Raw genomic sequence first — 22,172 nt, 5'->3', positions numbered from 1 at the left:
ATGAGGTTTATTCTAGTGATACGCATCACGTTTGAGCTTCTCAAGAACCAATGAGGTTCATTCTAGTGATACGCATCACGTTTGAGCTTCTCAAGAACCAATGAGGTTCATTCTAGTGATACGCATCACGTTTGAGCTTCTCAAGAACCAATGAGGTTCATTCTCGGGTTACGCATCACGTTTGAGCTTCTCAAGAACCAATGAGGTTCATTCTAGTGATACGCATCACGTTTGAGCTTCTCAAGAACCAATGAGGTTCATTCTCGTGTTACGCATCACGTTTGAGCTTCTCAAGAACCAATGAGGTTCATTCTCGGGTTACGCATCACGTTTGAGCTTCTCAAGAACCAATGAGGTTCATTCTCGGGTTACGCATCACGTTTGAGCTTCTCAAGAACCAATGAGGTTCATTCTCGGGTTACGCATCACGTTTGAGCTTCTCAAGAACCAATGAGGTTCATTCTCGGGTTACGCATCACGTTTGAGCTTCTCAAGAACCAATGAGGTTCATTCTAGTGTTACGCATCACGTTTGAGCTTCTCAAGAACCAATGAGGTTCATTCTCGGGTTACGCATCACGTTTGAGCTTCTCAAGAACCAATGAGGTTCATTCTAGTGTTCCGCATCACGTTTGAGCTTCAGCGAGAACCAATGAGGTTCATTCTCGGGTTATGCATCACGTTTGAGCTTCTGTTTATGTTCGCTGATCAATGTTTATATGTGAATTAAAGTCAATCTGTTCATCACATGAAGCCATCGAGTCTCTTCAGAAAAATTGGACTGAACCGCTCATTTCATATGGATTAGTTTTGCAATCTCTTTAGTAACATTATGAAGCATAAAATTTTGTGTAATGTATTGACAGAAAGCTCTCAGATTTCATCAAAAAGATCTTCATTTGTGTTCCGAAGATGAACAAAAGTCTTATGGGTTTGCAACAACATGAGGGTTAGTAATTAATGACAGAAGTTCAGTTTTTGAGTGAACAACCCCTTTAAGGCATTGAGATAGAAAAGAAACATGTGAGATTTACTGAGAAGCTGGATGCACTTTGTACACCATTTCATCCCTTTGCTTTGTAGGAAAAACAATTGCGATATTAAAGGGATCTCATTTAGATTTTTCTTTCCCATGGGTATCTAGCATCCAGTCAGTGAGATTGCTTTTACCACAGAAAAGGCTGTGCAGAAACTGCGGTTTTGAGACCTGGATGCGTTTTAATGTTGGTGGCATGATGAATGAGTTTTAAGATCAAGGGCTGGTTTACACGCACTATTTGACTGCATCTTGGCTGCCGTTCCTTTATCGTGATGAATTGGATGCAGGAAGGTGGGGGAGGCCAAGATGCACTTAAACTATCATGCATATATGCAGTGAAAGACAAATTAAATGGAGGTTTTCAGGTTTGCTCTTTTTGTTCATAAAGCGTGACTCATGAGGGTGACTCCAGCCGTTACGCTGTGAGAGTTAATTAAAACTTTGAGAATTTGCATGCGAACCCTATTGGGTTGTACAGTTGCTCCTTGTGTCCTTGCGTACCTTTGCATAACTTCATGTGATCTTGCCCAAGGTGTTCTGTGTAGCTGGTAATATTGCAGAGACTAAATTGATTTGCCTGTCTCTCGTTTTCTAATTAGGCTGTTCTCGCCCTCCCAAGTGTGGACAATTTTAAGGGCTAGAATGCTTTACAATAGCTTAAAAGTGTGTTCTGGGTGGTCTATTGGATTTTTCACATGTGCAAACCCACCTAGAACACCCTAGCAACCACATAAGATGCCCTGGCAACCACCTACAGCAAACTAGTATTTTGGTGGTGAATTTTTCGCCTCACAATGTGGAGCTTATAGAGTCATGCTTATAGAGCTTATGAAGCGTATTATGAACTGTATGTTGCACTATATTGTCATTTACAAGCTGTGGTAACATGGACTTTTACTATGAACTTTTACTCTTGAATAAATTCCCTGGGAAATGGGCCTTAAGTTGTATAACCATGAACCTCAGCTACATTGCGCTGCAACACATTGACTCTTCATGAGAAGATTGGGGACAGTGTTTTTCTCTGATTATTTCAAATGAATTCAAAGGCAATTTGCAATGCCACACAGAACTGATTGTTCTGTAGATAACAGGTTGTTCAGACGGCCTACGCTCCGTCTTCAAGACTATTAGATTAGCCTTTTTCATTCAATTGACCTACACAAAAAGCTTCGATTAGATCTGGATCTGGAGGCTGGTAAACAGTGGTCAGGCTGGATGATTCAAATGCATTGCTGCTCACCATTGCACATTTTATACAATTACTTTTATATTTACTCAATAGTTGTAATATGATTAAAGGTTCAGATGGTACGGCTTTGTGCTGGCCACTCAAGATAAACCATTCATTTCCTGTTTTTGCTCCAAGAACACCAGAGAAAAGGTTGTTATCACTTTTGGCACATCCTTAGCTTGGGAAAAAAAAGCTTCATTTCTGCCTAAATTGAGAATCTGATAAAGCATAAAGAGACACCGAGCCAGCCAACGAGGGAACGGAAATCTTCACTGTCCTTTATTGATCGAACAAGATGTTTTCATTTATTTAAAATATTTTACATCCTGCATTTTATTTATTGAAATAGCAATTGTGTCACTCTTATTTGCAGTATGAAACCTATGTTTCTTGTAGGGAATACAAAAGGAGAAATACTGGTCGCTGTTTTCCATGCATTTACGGTGAATTGAGACATTTATGCATTTGGCAGATGCTTTTATCCAATGCGAATTGCAGTGCACTTATTACAGGGACAATACCCCTGGAGCAACATAGTGTAAAGTGCCTTGCTCGAGGACTCACTGGTGGTGGCGACTGCTGGGATTGAACCAGTAACCTTCTGCGTATCAGTTGAGTGGTTTAACCCACTAGACCGACATCTCATTTGCTTGGCTATCACCAGACCATTGGTCTGGGGAGTCTGCTCTGTATTTTCTACTGCACAAGAGGCATGTATAACGGGCATCGTTCAAATGACTCTGTACACAATTGGATAGTCCTTCAACCAATCAGATCAACGATCCATCGCTTCTCTATCTGTCATTGTGTTAAACCCGCCAATAGCGTGCCAGGTGGATAAGCCGGTTTATGATCGATTGCAAATTTGCAACAGAAGCAAGATAGAAATATGTAAAGTTTTTCAGCCTGAGCTGTAGGGCGAAATCAAATCGCCGGCAGATCGAGCTGGATTTACCCAGTCTACCATCTCTCAGCTTTCAAGCTTCAAAAAGAACACAAAAGCACTATAAACGTATCATAAAAGTAGTCTGACTTATGAACTATATTCCAAGTCTTCTGAAGTCATATGATCGCTTTGTGCGATGAAAGGACCTAGATTTACATCATTATTCACTAATTATCTTTTTCTCCAGTGAGCTGTTAACCTCTGCGACCGGCTCATTGAGTCAGTTATTTGAGTTTGAGAACCACATCGGTCCAATTTGTGAACAAATCGTTTGAATCACAAATGATTCAGACCATTCATTTTGGAACTGGATTAAACGATTAATTTGACTCGAAATGATTCACTCATGAATCGTGACATCACTACTTCTTTCATTAACACACCCAAGGGGTCAGGATTTTCAGTGAGGACTTTAAGTTTCAGTTTGTGAAAGCTAGAACTCAACAAGAAGTCGCTTTTATGGTGTGGTCTTGGATTTGCATGGGTGAACTATTTACCCAACTGAAGTACTTTAAAATGTTGGTACAGCACGCTAAAGCACAATTGATGAGTTTATGTTTTATAGCAATGGATTTTTCTGATTGTATCCTTAGAGAACAAAACAACCACAAGGACATGCAGGCATCACTCAGTTCTCTCTCTCTCTCTCTCTTCTGTATTGTTGTGATATTAGTGTCTCTATTTTTTATCTGTAGCTTACCTTACTTGACACAGAGTTCTCATCAGAAGATTTCCCATGTCCTTTTTATATATAGTATGTGTTGATTTCCTTCTGTGAACCATGAACATTGAGAACAGTATTCTTTTAACTAAACAGTCTGGTTTCTTTACCACAGAGACTGTTTATTGGAGCCAATGTGTAATTATGGTTATTGAAGAAACCTTGAAGGGAATGTTTTACTCCCTTATTTAATTTAAATAAAGTTACTCTTGCCTATTGAGCTCTTTCTGTTGCTTCAAGGTAAGGGTGTATGCTTGCTTTCATTTTTAATTAAAGTACATGAACTAAGCAAGGGAAATCAATTGACATTGGCATCTTTTAAGAACGGCAAATACAGTTTTAGAAGAACAATTTGCATAGTAATCACATTAATGTAAAATGAAGAAAAAGTAAATAAAATTCTGACTTGAAGCAACTGATGTACGTTCATACTTTCCTCCTACGTACAACATTTTATCCAGCAAACATTGACTATGTAATTTGATAACCTACTTTGTGAAGACTGTGTAGCGGGACTAATTAAGTATTTACTAATCCTTGTAAGTCATCATCAGTTTTTGACTAAATGCAAAATGCCAGACTAGTATCAGAACTGACTGAATCATGGCTTATCCCTTCTTTCTTTTTGTGTTTAATGCAGGATCCCTGGTCAGATCCCGTTGGCTGATGATCCCCCTGCTCGTGCAGGCCTGGCTATTGGCTTCCCAAGGCAGAGTCCGAGAGAAACCATGTCCCAGAAGCTGCCGCTGCGATGGCAAAATAGTGTATTGTGAGTCAAATGCCTTCCGTGATGTGCCAAAGAATGTTTCCGTGGGATGCCAAGGCCTCTCTCTGCGGTACAACAGCTTGGTGAACCTCAGGCCTGGTCAGTTTGCCAGCCTCGGCCAGTTGGTCTGGCTCTACCTAGACCACAACTACATCAATGCAGTGGACAAACAAGCCTTTCAGGGTGTTCGAAGACTAAAGGAGTTGATCCTCAGCTCCAACAAGATCACACATTTGGAAAACAGCACGTTCCATTCAATCCCCAATTTACGCAATCTGGATCTCTCCTACAATAAACTCCAAGTCCTGCAGCCGAATCAGTTCCAAGGCTTGCGCAAACTTTTGAGTCTTCACGTCAGATCGAATTCCCTAAAGACGGTTCCCATGCGAGTGTTTCAGGATTGTCGAAACCTAGAGTTCCTTGATTTGGGCTACAATCGACTGCGAAGTCTCACACGTAATGCATTTGCGGGACTTCTCAAACTGACTGAGTTGCACTTGGAGCACAACCAATTCTCAAAGATCAATTTTTCTCATTTCCCAAGGCTGAACAACCTCCGCGCTTTGTATCTGCAGTGGAATCGGGTAAAGTCAATAACCCAGGGGATTACATGGACATGGACCTCATTGCAAAAGCTGGATCTCTCTGGGAATGACCTGCAAGTGTTGGACTCAAGCATCTTCCAGTGTCTCCCTAACTTGCAGACTCTTAATCTGGACTCCAATAAGCTAAGCAACGTGTCTCAAGAGGCCATATCAGCTTGGATCTCTCTTACCACCATCAGTCTTGCAGGAAACATTTGGGAATGCAGCCCCAGCTTATGCCCCCTTGTAGCCTGGCTAAGGAACTTCAAGGGGAACAAGGAGACCACAATGATTTGTGCTGGACCAAAGGACGTCCAGGGTGAGAAAGTCATTGAGGCTGTTGACACGCATGGCATCTGTAAGACAAGCCCCACCACATACCTACCGATCTCCTCCACTGTAAGCTCTCCGTCCAAAACCGGACGTTTACCCCTGCCCACCATGTTCAGGGTAAATGAGAAAATAACTCGCAAAAACCCTGTTGCGCCTTCCCCGACAGCTGCTTCCCCACCCATCCCTGAGCAAGACTTTGAGCATGTTTCGTTCCACAAGATAATAGCCGGCAGCGTTGCCCTCTTCTTATCGGTGGCCATGATCTTGCTAGTGATCTACGTTTCCTGGAAGCGTTATCCCAGCAGCATGAAGCAACTGCAGCAGCATTCCATGGTGAGAAAACGCCGGAAAAAGGCACGGGAGACAGAGCGCACCCTCAGCTCCCCACTTCAGGAATATTATGTGGACTACAAACCCACAAACTCTGAGACCATGGACGTACTGGTCAATGGAACAGGACCCTGTACCTACACCATCTCCGGCTCCCGAGAATGTGAGGTATGATCCGTCGCCCTCCTAAAACCCATTACCACTGCGGGGAACAAGAGGTAAATGTCCAGTTGATGTGAGGCGAAACAAATGTGTTGTCTCCCCCCTTTTCTGCTGCTAGCTGTTCCCCTCTAATGGGCAGGAAACATGGGTCAGTGCATGGCAACTTGAATCCTATGTTCTCAGGCTTGTAATCAAAGTTGTGTTTACTTGTTTTACCTCAGGTATAGTAAGATAAAACATCCTCAAGCCAAAAACACCTTGTTATATATCAAACAGCAGCGTCTCTACTTTAGTCTCTACTGGCTTAAAACAAAACATTGAGTGTTGCTTTTAAAATACACGACTGATTGGCTGCAAAAAATGTATGTAGTTTCAAATACTGGGTCAAGTCTCCGTGCATTGCTCCTTTCCTATCCTCTATGTGTTTTTACATTATTATCAACATGCAACACCCCAGGCAAATAGCTGTCAAATGAATTGTGTTGGCCTGCTTGTTTAAAGGAAAGAGACATTGATAAAATGTGAGAGCTAATATACTGGCCTGGTTCCTAGATAAATATTTGCCTCATTTTGGATTCAAGGAAGCAGTGATCAGAATATTGAAGGGTTGGAGAGATTATCCTTAATCATGCACTTTGTCAGACAAATCACCAGTTCAGCGCGTAATTAAAGGTACACATCACAGATGCTTGTATGTAATCCGCCACATGGGCACTCGTGGCTGCTAGACATTTGTCTTGCAATTGCATCCCATAATGTAAGCAGTGTCATAGGCTTTCCCCATGAAATCTGATAAGGCACAGGTCCAGACGTGAAATAGCTACTCCGGGGAGTCAAAGTACACACATACAATACATATTACATTTCTATTCTAGATGCAGAACTGCAAAAGCAAAGTTAATCTTCATGGTAAAAGAAAGATTCACTGTCTAAAGGCCTAATTATGTATGGCTTTCATATTTTCCTCTTGAATATCGTCTTCATCGCATTGGCAGAAATGTTAGAACAAGGGAGATCCGTCGAGTGCCTAACTTATGGGACGGAAATCAATTGGTCTTGGATTGTTGGTGGATTGTAGGTAAATTCACATGGCATGAGTAATGAGAAAGCCCAAGGGAAATATTTCAGTAGCTCTAAACTGTGATAAAGCTAGTTTTGCAAGGAGTTTGAAACGAGGTCAGATGAAATAATTGTCGACATGAATTAGTGAAATTCACAAATGGATGGAATTTGCGCGTTTGACTAAGAGGCGAAGTGCTATGGTGATTGTCTTTGCTTTTGCACCAATAAAAGGTAATATTTAATTTTAGTGGTTTAATCTGAACTAGAAAGAGGTGCTGTGCTTTTCCACTTGTGTATAGTTGCTGTGTTGATTCATTTGCGTTATGGTCTTTTTGTGTTAGTCTCCATCATGTCCTTTGCCCCCTTTGTTGCTCCCGTCGATGTGTGTGTCTTTTGACAATTGTGAAAATGTTTTTTTTGTGTGTCCGTAAATGAAAACTAAACCTTGCATTTTAAACAGTGATATTGGGTGATTTATGTGACCTTTTGTGAAGCATGTGTTTTCCCTATTGCTGTGAACCCAAAAGGGAAAGCATATAATTAAAGGTACATAATGCTAGGATACAGATAAGTATGGTTTTCAGTGACTATCACTGATTTTAATGTACAGCATTGGAAGAGCGTACCAGAATCCTAGATGGAAGAAGAGTTTAAGTGCTGAGGCTTCTTTTGTGGTGCGTGGCATGCTAAACACAGCAGAAAACATGTGAAATGCACTATTAATCTATTTTTATCCTTTGCAATATAGGCTTTTATGAAGCTCCAATGTGAATTACTCCGCTATTATTTGAAATTAGACCTATACGCAGTGACACAAACATTTCCTTTTTAGTGAATCCTGATGATTTTAATACTTAGCTACAGTTTGAGACACACTGGCATTGGGATGTAAATGTGTTCCTCCTTAATCTGGTTATATCCGTGTGCTATGGGAATATATCTTCAACTACAAGGTTTTATAGTCTGTCTAACTGTCCATCTCTCTCTTTAATCGTGCGGTCGCTCTCCTTCTTGACTTAGATGAGTCCCTGGCAGCTTTCTGTTGACAAGGCAGAACCACGGGAAGTCCAGGCAGTTGGCCATTACTGAAGCCCCTTGTTGTGAGTAGTCAGGCTGCCCATATTTACAGCAAGAAGGACGGTGATGCTATCTCGGAAAATTGGAAGTGTCAAAGAGCGAGATCAGAGGCATAAAGCTAAGGCTGTCAGAAAGCAATTTTTATCGAACGGTGATAACCTGTGACCGCCTGTGACCGTGGTCAGTGGCATTGCTCACACGCACAGATGCACAGAAGAGGTGTAGAATGAGACTGAGTTTGAACGATATTGTGTGATTGACGACTGGAATCTTGTCTACACTCACAGCGATAGATCTGTTTGAATGGACAGAGAATAACAGATGAAGGCTCTTGTTCCGTTTTGAAACTAATCAATATTTGGAAATATGGTTTTTCATGTCTTTTGTAAATTGGTGGTTTATATTTCAGTTGTAGTTTAGCTTGACAGCCCCTGGTTTCTATATGCAGAAAAAGCAACCTACATTCCACCTGACATTTCCTTTTATGCTCCGTGGAAGAAAGAAAAATAAGTCATACTGATACAATATGCGATAAATGATTTTTCGTTGTATGCAGAAATGCTGTGAATCCCTTTGACACTTCTGGTAATGATGTGAGATTCATATGTAACTGACATTTTAGCTAGATCAAAAAAAAAAAAAGTTGATTTGACAACTTCCTATCTGTTATTGTGGATGTATTAATGAGCGATTCTTTATGTTGCACCGCTGTGAAATCCCTGCCTAATCATTGTGACCATGCTTTGGCATTTCTCCAGACGCAGAGATACTGTAAAAAGCCAGTGGGCTTTGGCAGCATTGTTTCAGCGTATTAAAATGAACAACAGCTTCCCTGAAACTACAAATGTCCTCTTTAGCAGAACAGGGCCCTCCCAGAGCTCTCTGTTGGGTCAGCTCCTTTTGCTCCAAATGGCGAAGCCTTCGTCCTTGAGTTCTGGACAGCTTCCCGGTGTTTTCTGGCGCAAGCTTCAGTGCTTCACCTTTTTCACGGCAACTGTCCCGGGCAACCCGACCTTACTCGCTGGGCTGCGTTGGTTGTTTTATACAAACACAGCACTGGGACTTAAGAGATTTGTGGGTGTGTTTGTATCGGTGTGGTTGTGCAGATCTTTTTCAAGGACTTTTGCTATGAATATTAAGTCTGAATGTGACTCTAGAGTGTTTCAGGCAACACATTATCTCCAAGACCTACCTAGTGAGCTACATTTACGGGCATCATAGACATGTTCCTATCGAAAATGGTAGTAATTTTATTACTATCATCAATAGTTTTGTTTTCAGGATTAATTGATGAATAGAAAGTTCAAAAGAACAGCATTTATTTGAGATATAAATCTCGAAAAGTAAATGATCGGTGTTTCCCAATCCTCTACACACACCATGGGGATAGAATCGCCATTGGCTTGTACATTTTATTTATTATATATAATTTTTATGCATTATATTGATATGATAAATTAAGTATTATTTAATGATGGAACTTTAGTAATTTGAACTAAAACTTGGTAACTATCAATGCATATTTGTCATTTTAATTGATACAAATTTAGATAAGGACACTTCTACTAATTCTACTGCTAATAACAATATACAATGCACTAACGATTGATGAGCTGCTGGGTTCATGAATATTAATAACGTTGTCATTGTTTGCTTGAACTGATTTGCTGAAATCCTGATGAGAGCCAGCCAATGAGATTGCCGTTTGCACATTAGTCCCTCCCACTACCAGAGAAACCGCATATATTCTGCTTGTTCTTAAAAGCTGAATAATTCCAAATGAAATCCATTTTTTGACAGGAAAATAAAACAAATAATATTGTCTACATGTAGCACGTTGATTCTGCGTGGTATGTAAGACACTCAGTCTCTCTCTCTCTCTCTCTCTCTCTCTCTCTCTCTCTCTCTCTCTCTCTCTATGTGCGAGTGTGTGAGTGCTCTCACCAATGCGATGGCGAGTTGTGTGCCTTCACACTAGAGTTTACGTAACGTCAAATAAATGTGCGCTGCGCATCCGTTGAGCTGAACTGAGATAGAACAGATCGCTTGACGGAGAGCGAAACTCTCAAGCGCTCCCTCAGAGTGTTCAGTGAGTGAATATATATTTTATATATATATGGATATATTTTTATATATATATATATATGCTAAACTTAAACTTAGCCTCTAACTGTACACACGCACTGGCGAGTAAAACCTAATGATTTATTAGCCAGTGGCTAATGATAGACATTATTTAGTCGCCCAGAGTGGAGATTTAGTCGCATATGCGAGTGATTTACTCACATTGTAAGGGTTGGTTTCCACTAAAATTTTAAGCACAAAAGATTGTTTTAAGCATTGATAATAATAGGAACCATTATCAATAATTAAAGGATTAGTTCACTTCAAAATGAAAATTTCCTGATTATTTTTCTCATGTCTTTCTTCAGTCGAAAAGAAATTATGTTTTTTTTTAGGAAAACATTCCAGGATTTTTCTGCACATAATGGACTTCAATGGGAACCAACGGTTGAAGGTCCAAATCAATGCAGTTTCAGAGGAAGGGCTTCAGAGACTCTGACCGATCCCAGACGAGGAATAGGGTCTGATCTAGACCTAGTCTTGTGTGAAGACTAATACAAACATCCTTTAGCAAAAAAAGGTAAAATAACGATGTTGGACAATTTTGAAGTTGGAGATGGAGTTTGTTTTTTTGTATTAGTCTTCGCACGTTCTCTTGGGACGGCACTTCTGCCTACATCTTTTTCATTTTCATTTTTAAGAGAGCTAATCCTTTAAATAATGTAATCTAAAAATCTATTTTATTAGACTATTTGTGTGTGCTATGCGTGGAGTATTGCGCTGTTAGATTAGCAACATGCAACATTTCTCAACTCTGAGTTTAGTGTTCTGTGCATTTCATATGTACAATGTTTCAAATCAGACATTTATCAGGTTCCACTTTAGTTAGACGTGCTTGAGTAGGCGGCACACAGCAGGACAGCTCACAAGGTTTTGGAGCAGAGCTGGTGTGTGTTTATAATAAAAGTGAAATTCTCAAGGAACGGGATGGCATTTGAATGCATAAAGAGTATGTTTGCTCATTTGGCATCTGGGATGCTGTGCTAAATGAACATATGTCAGCTACAAACAGTCCTTTATGAACAAGAAGTGCGAGCGATACTGCCGCAGTACAAAAGTTAGAAGGAAGCATCTAAACAGATGTCTTAAATTTCACAAACTTTAAATGTACAAAACTAGGCCGCAAGGTAACAAAATATAACCTGGAGGCGATGCAGCTTGGGTTGTTAGTGTCTTGTTTAATGAAACTTGCCAGTGAAGGATGCTAAAGGCTTTCCTGTGGATTGGACAAACATTGCCATGGAATCGAAGGCAGAATAATTTATGACTTAGCCACTGACCTTGATTGTAAAAGCAATGCAGGGGACAAGTCAAAATGTGTCCTCAGGCTGAATGTGTTGTTACTGCTAGTCAAGTTGTTGTAATGTAGGGGTGGACTTCCTTTTATCTCTTCCGGGATTTGATTGGATTGTGAAAAGTAGGTTGTGATATTATATCTTCATGTTATTCTCGCGTGACCTTGGTTGCATGAAGGAATTTTAATACAACTTATTTAGTTTTATCTTATTGGTCCCACTTTATTTTAGTTGGCCTTAACTACTATGTACTTACATCAAAAAAGAAGTACAATGTACTTATTGTGTTTATATTGTATTGGGATACGGGTAAAGTTAGGGACAGGTGTGGTGGGATGAGTAAGTTTAAGGGTAAAGTTAGGTACAGGTGTGGTGGTGTGGGTAAGTTTAAGGGTAAAGTTAGGGACAGGTGTGGTGGGATGAGTAAGTTTAAGGGTAAAGTTAGGGACCGGAGTTTAAGGGTAAAGTTAGGTACAGGTGTGGTGGTATGACTAAGTTTAAGGGTAAAGTTAGGGACCGGTGTGGTGGGATGGGTAAGTTTAAGGGTAAAGTTAGGGACAGGTGTGGTGGGATGGGTAAGTTTAAGGGTAGGGTTAGGGACAGGTGTGGTGGTGTGGGTAAGTTTAAGGGTAGAGTTAGGGGCCGGTGTGGTGGGATGGGTAAGTTTAAGGGTAGAGTTAGGGACAGGTGTGGTGGTGTGGGTAAGTTTAAGGGTAGAGTTAGGCACAGGTGTGGTGGGATGGGTAAGTTTAAGGGTAGAGTTAGGGACAGGTGTGGTGGGATGGGTAAGTTTAAGGGTAGAGTTAGGGACAGGTGTGGTGGGATGGGTAAGTTTAAGGGTAGGGTTAGGGACAGGTGTGGTGGTGTGGGTAAGTTTAAGGGTAGAGTTAGGGACAGGTGTGGTGGTGTGGGTAAGTTTAAGGGTAGAGTTAGGGACAGGTGTGGTGGTGTGGGTAAGTTTAAGGGTAGAGTTAGGGACAGGTGTGGTGGTGTGGGTAAGTTTAAGGGTAGAGTTAGGCACAGGTGTGGTGGGATGGGTAAGTTTAAGGGTAGAGTTAGGGACAGGTGTGGTGGGATGGGTAAGTTTAAGGGTAGGGTTAGGGACAGGTGTGGTGGTGTGGGTAAGTTTAAGGGTAGAGTTAGGCACAGGTGTGGTGGGATGGGTAAGTTTAAGGGTAGAGTTAGGGACAGGTGTGGTGGGATGGGTAAGTTTAAGGGTAGGGTTAGGGACAGGTGTGGTGGTGTGGGTAAGTTTAAGGGTAGAGTTAGGGACAGGTGTGGTGGTGTGGGTAAGTTTAAGGGTAGAGTTAGGGACAGGTGTGGTGGGATGGGTAAGTTTAAGGGTAGGGTTAGGGGCAGGTGTGGTGGTGTGGGTAAGTTTAAGGGTAGAGTTAGGGACAGGTGTGGTGGTGTGGGTAAGTTTAAGGGTAGAGTTAGGGACAGGTGTGGTGGGATGGGTAAGTTTAAGGGTAGGGTTAGGGGCAGGTGTGGTGGGATGGGTAAGTTTAAGGGTAGGGTTAGGGACAGGTGTGGTGGTGTGGGTAAGTTTAAGGGTAGGGTTAGGGACAGGTGTGGTGGTGTGGGTAAGTTTAAGGGTAGAGTTAGGGACAGGTGTGGTGGTGTGGGTAAGTTTAAGGGTAGGGTTAGGGACAGGTGTGGTGGGATGGGTAAGTTTAAGGGTAGGGTTAGGGGCAGGTGTGGTGGGATGGGTAAGTTTAAGGGTAGGGTTAGGGGCAGGTGTGGTGGGATGGGTAAGTTTAAGGGTAGGGTTAGGGACAGGTGTGGTGGTGTGGGTAAGTTTAAGGGTAGGGTTAGGGACAGGTGTGGTGGTGTGGGTAAGTTTAAGGGTAGAGTTAGGGACAGGTGTGGTGGTGTGGGTAAGTTTAAGGGTAGAGTTAGGGACAGGTGTGGTGGGATGGGTAAGTTTAAGGGTAGAGTTAGGGACAGGTGTGGTGGTGTGGGTAAGTTTAAGGGTAGAGTTAGGGACAGGTGTGGTGGTGTGGGTAAGTTTAAGGGTAGAGTTAGGGACAGGTGTGGTGGGATGGGTAAGTTTAAGGGTAGAGTTAGGGACAGGTGTGGTGGTGTGGGTAAGTTTAAGGGTAGAGTTAGGGACAGGTGTGGTGGTGTGGGTAAGTTTTAGGGTAGAGTTAGGGACAGGTGTGGTGGGATGGGTAAGTTTAAGGATAGAGTTAGGGACAGGTGTGGTGGGATGGGTAAGTTTAAGGGTAGAGTTAGGGACAGGTGTGGTGGGATGGGTAAGTTTAAGGGTAGAGTTAGGGACAGGTGTGGTGGTGTGGGTAAGTTTTAGGGTAAAGTTAGGGACAGGTGTGGTGGTGTGGGTAAGTTTTAGGGTAAAGTTAGGGACAGGTGTGGTGGTGTGGGTAAGTTAAAGGGTAAAGTTAGGGACAGGTGTGGTGGTGTGGGTAAGTTAAAGGGTAAAGTTAGGTGTAAGGGAAGTGTCAACAGTGTAATTATAAATATAATAATTACAGATGTAATTACATGCAGGTAATTTTTTTAATGTAAGTACAATGTAAAAACATGTATGTACACAATAAGTGCATTGTATCAAATGATTAATTTAAATGTTAGCACATAGTAGTTAAGTAGTTATTTTAAGAATAGTATATACTGATGAATTGTGTACAATAAGACCAGGAACATGTATTATAATATAGTATATAAAGTAATGTTTGGGCTATAACAACTCAGCGTTAGTGTTTCACTGTTCTTCTTTTCTCTTTCTAGTTTTATAAATTAAGGAAACAGAGCATTTTATAGCACTGACCTGTCAGGCCAGATAAAATAAAAGCCACTGATGGGTGTTTAAAGCCTAAGCTTTAGCGGTGGCTCTCAGGCAAAGTCAGACCTCTCGTGAATTAATGAATTGATAATGAAATTCAATTATACAGTTCCATTCAGGCAAGCGTTCAAGACAAAAGGTATTATTCAGACGGTTGTCCTAAGTCTTGACCCCAGATGACTGGAACGCTGCTGATACTGTCAGGAAGATGGTTGAACCAGGACGAAAGCGCTTGTGATATTGATTCCACGCGAGTCCATGAGAGATTTCATCATTCATTTGATTCTGGTAGATCGGTTATACACTTCAGCAAACTCTGCAGATGTGCCTAATGAAATGAAACCCTTCTGTTCTCTTTTAGTTTGGTTTCCTTTTTAAGTGATTTTAAACATAATTATCTTCTCTGAATCTCATAATCCAAAAATGATCTAATTACAGTGTTATTTGGAGACTTTTGTCAGTCTTAAAACTGCCTAAATTTCATTGCATTACACAAACTGACCAAGATGTTGCAGGATAATTTCTCTTCTTTTCTTCAAACCTTTTGCTCAATTGAATTCAGTACACACCATTTTTTAAGTTCAAGTCCACTGACGTTAACCGATGAACTCATCTGACTGCTTTGTCGGACAAAATGGTGGATTCTGCGGTTGGCGGATTATGATTGGTCAGATCGCCTGTCAATCAAACTCCCGGCGAAGGGTGAATTTTGTGTTTTTTGGTGATTTATGAAATCAGTTAGTCTAAATCAACATGAAATTATTTTAACGATTTTAATTAACTTGACTTCCATTTCTGAGTGGAAGAGAATATTCAGTAAAAAAAAAAGGATTTAATATAATTTATCGGGTATTGATTGGATTGTGTAAAGGCTCAATATAATGAGGTTTAAAACCACTTCAGCTCTGCGCCCAACACTTTACAGTAACGTTTACACTTTACGTTAATTTGATGTCCAAAACTGACGTCAACTGACGTTGATATTTAGTTGTTTTTAGGTTGTGTTGTAAAGTAACCAAAATCCAACGTTGAGCCAACATCTCAAGCCAACATAATAATGACGTCAGATACTGACATTTAGTCGAGAGGTGTAGTGACCAAAACCCAACGTCTCCTTAACGTCATAATGGCAACGTCCACACAACGTCAAATTATTACATCATTAGACGTTGATCTTTTGTTGGTTTTAGGTTGTGTTGTAAGCTCACCAAAATACAACGTTGAGCCAATGTCTCAAGCCAACGTCATATTGACGTCAATCTCCGACATTGGACCGACGTTGCATTTTGGTTGAAAATGAAAATCGGGTTGACGTCAGAACCCAATGTCATATTGACGTCAATCTCCAACGTTGGGGTCTGACGTGAATCTGATTTTCATTTTCAACCACAATGCAACATCTGTCCGACATTGGGGACCAATGTCAATCTGACGTCATATTGATGTCCGGTGCCTGCTGGGTCGACACGTCGATCATGCTTCTAGACCAATCAGAGCCTGAGATCTCCCTTTGCAAAGTTGAGGAGGCGGGGCCTTCTTTTCGATTTTCCAGCAGCTGGGGTCAATCAATGCAGATGAGTAGGAGTTATTAAATAGTTTGGACAGATTAATCTCAATAACTTTTATTTTAGAAGGAGATATCAAGCAGATTACTTTTCCCCCTGTGTACTGCCAACTAGTGGAATCAACAGAAACTTTCTGAAGGGATATAGACCAAACAGGTGCAAAATTACAGATTTTCAAATAAAAATAAATATTTTAAATACTTTTTATATACGTTCATCATAAAATTGTGAATAAATACAACAAAATATATGCAAAATTCTACTGTATTAAGACTGCATTAAAATGTAGAGTGTTTTCTGTAAAATGAGACAATTTTTATCAATTTACTCCAATGTACAGTATGTGGGTAGTTTTTAAATTCAGATATGCCCAATTCTCTCAAAAATTCAAATATGCTGCAGACGTGAAGTGGTTAAAATCCTTTCAGAGGGGGAATAAGGCATTATATGTTGATGAAAACACAATTTATTTCTTTGGAATGACATGCACTGATGAACTGTTCATAAAAAATGGGAAGAATGTACAGTAAATGTACAGGATTATTTAAAAATGTATTTGCAGTTTCAGTAAATGCCCTGTGTGGACTAATGATGAGACCTTTGCATGTGAATATTTCATCTACATAAACTAGTGTATTTCAAAATAGCAAGGGAATCCTAGTTTTCCATTATATGACCCCCTTTAAGACCCCATTAATGCACAAGGGACGGGAAAAGAAAGTAAATACATCCCCCTCCAATCTCTGTCTCTTCTCTCCCGCGGCCGTCCTGGTTTTGGCAGTGTTTTTGGAGTGTGATAAACAGTGCGAGACACACACACACACACACACACACACACACACACACACACACACACACACACACACACACACACACACACACACACACACTATGGCAGACATGCACCCGTGTCTGTTCTCCCATTGCCTGGCAGAGAGTCCTGCAGCTGTGAGGACGGCATCGCCTTCATTGTTGCGGTTGAGTGTAAAAGCTTTGTTTTGGCTGGCCACACGGCTCAGGTGCCTTTATTGAGCGTGGGATTGAGTCCAGACCCGCAGCTGCATGCGTAAAGAACTCAAGAGCACCTCTTCTGGAACCCATTCATTTTTTTAGCACAGTTTATTGGAAACTAGTTAAGTGTATTCTGATTAGAGACAAACTATTCAGCACTAATCTCCTAACTACGCTTCAAGTGCAACATAGAGAATGTCAATTGAACCACGCTTCTGCATTTGGCTAGGTCAATTGGCAAGGTCTGTTCTCTTTAGTGCTTCATTTGTAAATTAGCCAGCTCCTGCACGAATCCACTGTTGTGCAAGATTCACAATTTGCACAGTTTGTTAACATTAGCCGTATTAAATGTCATGACCTAACTATGCACAATGTATTAATGTAGGTTAATGTTACTTTAGACAAATACTGATAACACTTTACACTGAGGTTTCATTAGTTAACTTACACAAGCTAACCTTTGATTGGTTGTGTATATTGAAAGTAACATGAAATTAGTTAGCTATTTAATTGTCTAAAGCTAATGTATAGAACCATACTGTGAAGTGTTACTGATATACAGTAGTCTAGTATTGCGTGCGATCCATGGGCGTGGTCGCATTAGCGGATAATGAAGTGGCTCGTGAAAGACTGACATCTCTCTCTTTTCAAACAGATTACATAAACACAGCATATTTGTTTTCAATTTGGTTTACAATGTTTAAAACCTGACATTTCAGCGTTTCTTTAGACATATGTCTCATGTTTGTGAGACAAGTATTCACTATGCTAGAGTTCCTTTTCTGAAGACTATCTGAATGAATGTCTTTGAGAGTGAGGCTGCATGTTTGTTTTCTTTATTTTGCAAAAAGCTAAACATTTTGTTTTTATTGTGACTGTACACAAAAAAAAAATATAAACTTAACAGATTATAATGATGTATAACACTTGCCTGAATGATAAAAAATTACAGTTATTTGAGTCTCTTGGGCACTGAAGAAAAAAAGAGAGCCGATTGCGCCGGCGCGACCGCCGACTCGAGAGGGTTAAAGGTCCCATGGCATTACATTTCCACTTTATGAGGTTTTTTAACATTAATATGAGTTCCCCTAGCCTGTATATGGTAAATTGACTGCATTTATATAGTGCTTTCAACAGACCCATGGCGCATCCAAAGCGCTTTACATATTGCATCACATTCACCCATTGACACTGCCGCCCCAGTGGCTCATATATATGTCTATGGTCCCCAAGTGTCTAGAAATATTGATAGGTGTAAACCGAGTTCTGGCTGTCCTGCTCTGCCTTTGAGAAAATGAGAGCTTAGACGAGCCGATCTGGAACTTTCCCTGTATGTCGTCATACGGGGAACGGTTTCCTCCCCTTCCTCTGCTTTGCCCGCCCAGAGAATTTGGAGAAAATGGATTCCGTTTATTTTACTCGCAATGCCCGCACAGGCTTTTACCATATGGATTCAACAGCACCACCACAAACAGTGAGTAACAGTGTTCATGAATGCCTGATCTGTGTCTGATGTGTAGCTAATCTTTCAAGTTCACACAGACTTTCTTTATAAATCGTTTAATACTGTTTATGCATCCGTGAATCAAGCCAGTGACTAAATGATCAACTTCACATGGTTTCTGTTAGTAGCATGAAACAAATCCGTTATTTCAATTGTGATTAGACACTAGATTAGCGATCAAAGAACACTCTCTTTATAATGTTCTGTCAATCACAGTTCTGTCGCGAGTGTATCTGCACACTTGCCCAAACTGCCGTTATAATGAATGACACTGTTATGCTGCACAAAGCTCTTACTGTATTCATATCATATCACATCGTGTTTGCTGTTTGTTGTGGTCAAAGCATTTTGTGAGAGAAAACGCTCTGCAATGATGAGATCCCTGCATTCACTGATCAACAGACTTCACGTCTACTCAATGCTCAAGCCTTTCATGTGATGGGAAAAGATCAAAAATAATGCTCGACGACTGTAATGGTAAAATAAATTTAGTAAAAGTATTCAAGAGGGGTTCCACATGTTACAAAGTTTGTAGAATAAGGAGGAAGACGACAGGGACTTGTGTTTATTCAGAACTCTCAGATACAAACACAATAAACTCACAGCGCTCTCAACAACTCGGTACAATATAACTCTCTCAGCTATCTTTCTCCAGAGCTCTCCGTCTGGTCTACGAGTCCGTCTCTCTCTCTCTCTCTCTGGCAGTGCGTGCAGATCTCGCTAAGCCACGCCCCCTCCGCCACATAATCTAACATTCATTTCAAATGCAAAGATGTCAGCCAATCACAACAGTGGGCGTTTTCACTGAAGTCTCAAACAGAGCATTCAAGCCAGAGGGGTAATAACAGTATATAAAAAATGCTTTTTATTTCTAAATTATGACATTTTATCATCATACTAACAATATAAGTACACCTCAGGAAACATTATAAAATAATAATAAAAATCCCAAGAACATATTTTAATCGACGTAACATTATATAACCAGAGCTACACATAGATTTAAATGATTGACCTCTGAAAAATCAGATATGGTTTTGACGTCCTGATGTTAGGTTAGACTGGAGAACATGTCATTATCATTATGCTCTATTTTTCATATGTACAGATGATAGCACACGTTTCTTTCGAACATACATGAGGTGCTGGATCTGGCGTGTACAAATGAAGTCCTGGATCCTCTTCACACATGACATCTTTCTCGGACTCTTTGCTCAAACGCTCTCACATGTCATTTTCTCTCGTCTATCAGCACTGCATTCGGCTGTCTGCCGAGGTCCACTGGGTTGATTGACAGGAAGGTGATTTCATTTTAATTTAGGGCCCAAACCCCCAGTTGATCCAGTTCTGACCAAAGCAAGTCAAGCGTTAACCGCCGCTCGCAAGTCTTGACATGTATTTTCTCTGGCTGTGCAGTGTCTGTTAGATTGAATCCATCAGCTAGTTTTAAGAATATGTGATGAAGACAATATTATTTATTCCTGCATTGAGTATTATTTCATTTTGCGCTCTCTCTTGATGACCTCATAGGCATATGATTATATCACAAACCGGTACATGTAACGGTACACGTATTCGTACCAAAACGGTTTTGAATGCAATCTTTAACAGTGGACTTGTTTTAAGAGCGGACACACTTCAATCCTAGTTCCCACACAAACATATGAAGTATTCAGTCCATGTTATCACGAAATTCAAACGATAAATGCCGTTTTGATGCTCTTTAATGTGGCGTGACTGATAACTGTAAAGAATAAACATGAATGAACATCTGAAGGTATGTTGAGGATACATTATAACTTACTGAAACGTATCATATGTCGTGTAATCGCTCAATCAGTGTCTCAACCGCGGAAAGACAATAAAACAATGTCATGTAGCATCACATTTACCTCAGGAGTCATTCAGTGTCCACAGCTGTGAGTTCACTAGAGAAATCAACTCTTTCGCTAAATATATGACCTATATTAGCCGTTATATTCATTATATTCTACTGAACCTGTTAGTGATGTCTTGTTTAATGTATGTTTATATAAATATGTCATGAAAATGACAGACACTGTGTATAAATGATTATATTTCAACAACGAATTGGAGAAAAAAAATATTCATTATTAGATTTAGAAGATATTGCAAAAACTGCCTTATGTGAAGTTTACATGTTTGCGTACTGTGTTATTTGAGTGTTGATTATTATACCTAAAAATAAATAGCAACTGAATTACGGCTAATAGTTTGGGCACTGTTGTTAATCTTTAATATTAATGTGTAAGTAAGGGCTCCCTATATATTACAGCAATATCTTCAATAAACTTTTATTTATAATTGAATTCATTTCAGGACAGACATAATTTTTTCAGCAAACCACTGTTTAATAAAACATGTATAAAAAGCAATTTTGTAAAACTGCTGTACCGAACCGTGACTTCAAAACCGAGGTACGTACCGAACCGCAGAGGTGGACAGTAACGAAGTACATTTACTTGAGTACTGTACTTAAGTACACTTTTTGAGTATCTGTACTTTACTGAAGTATTATTTTTTAGGGGAACTTTTACTTTAACTTCACTACATTTGAAAGACAAATATCGTACTTTTTACTTCACTACATTTCTATCAAGGTCCTCAAAGTCAAAAGTCGTTTCTGTAGCAGCTTTGCAAGTCAGTGGATGATTTTGTTTCTTCTTTAAAAGTTTTTTTTTTTGTGTGCAAAATGTAAATATCTGGGAGAAAGAGAAGCATAGACATATGGATGAATCGGAAAAAGCATGATGAAAGAGCTCAGTTCAGTCTGGTTTTTTTTGTGCCTCTGAGATGCCATTTTGGAAAGTATTCACGTAAACAAAGTTGATTATGTCTTAAGTGAACGTAAACAGTTGGGGGAATTTCGGATGTGTATCAGTGTGTAGGATTTGTGCATTCTGCCTTAAAGTGACAGCAGCTTTGTAAAAAGCTTTCTAACTTTTAAGTATTTAAATTAGTTCAAGGTGGTCGTATGGAGCATCACTAACTGGCTTAACCCACCATGGCATAGCGTGCATTTATACAAAAATGCAACAATAATAAAATAATGCATTGACATAAAAAAGGAAATTTACTTTTGATACTTAAGTACTTTTAAAAGCAAGTACTTCTGTACTTTTACTTAAGTAAAAATTGTTTTTAACAACTTTCACTTGTAACAGAGTAATATTTGACCAGTAATACTTTTACTCGAGTAATGGAGTTGTGTACTCTGTCCACCTCTGCCGAACCGTCAGTTTTGTGTACCGCTAGCAGAAACCAGCATAATGTGATGCAATGCAACCATCAAACAGATGCAACATGTGGCCTGTCTGTCAATCTGGGCTTTTATTTGGAAACGCCGCATGGGACCAATGAACGAGACACTAATCGTGTTTCCCATGGCTAGAATAACTCCACATCTTTTCCCTTTTCTGTGATCCGAAGGCCTTGCGGCTCCTTAAGGGGCTGTTAACACCTAATAAGATCTCTTTTGTCCCGTGTGCTAGAAGCAGCTCTCATCGGTCTGGCCCTAACATGGAGGCATTTGCTATTTTTTCCGCCTCTGAAATGAGACGATTAAAGTTTGAACAGCACTTTATGCATTTGTGGAG

General features: G+C 40.2%; 1 protein-coding gene across 1 annotated transcript in view; it reads left to right on the top strand.

The window, feature by feature from the left end:
• Positions 1-4,542: 4,542 nt before the first annotated feature.
• The window catches only part of LOC307132192 (leucine-rich repeat transmembrane neuronal protein 4), a gene marked incomplete at both ends in the record, with an annotated part of 199,273 nt that continues 181,643 nt past the window's right edge, over positions 4,543-22,172 (top strand). The window contains one exon of the mRNA XM_079826359.1: positions 4,543-6,120. Coding sequence (XP_079682485.1) covers positions 4,543-6,120 — 1,578 coding nt within the window. The remainder of the gene's footprint in view (positions 6,121-22,172) is intronic.

Source organism: Gobio gobio, assembly GCF_949357685.1.
Source record: "Gobio gobio genome assembly, chromosome: 10".
Classification (NCBI taxonomy): domain Eukaryota; kingdom Metazoa; phylum Chordata; class Actinopteri; order Cypriniformes; family Gobionidae; genus Gobio; species Gobio gobio.
Note: the sequence above shows the minus strand (reverse complement) of the source record. Positions and strands in the feature narration are given on the sequence as shown.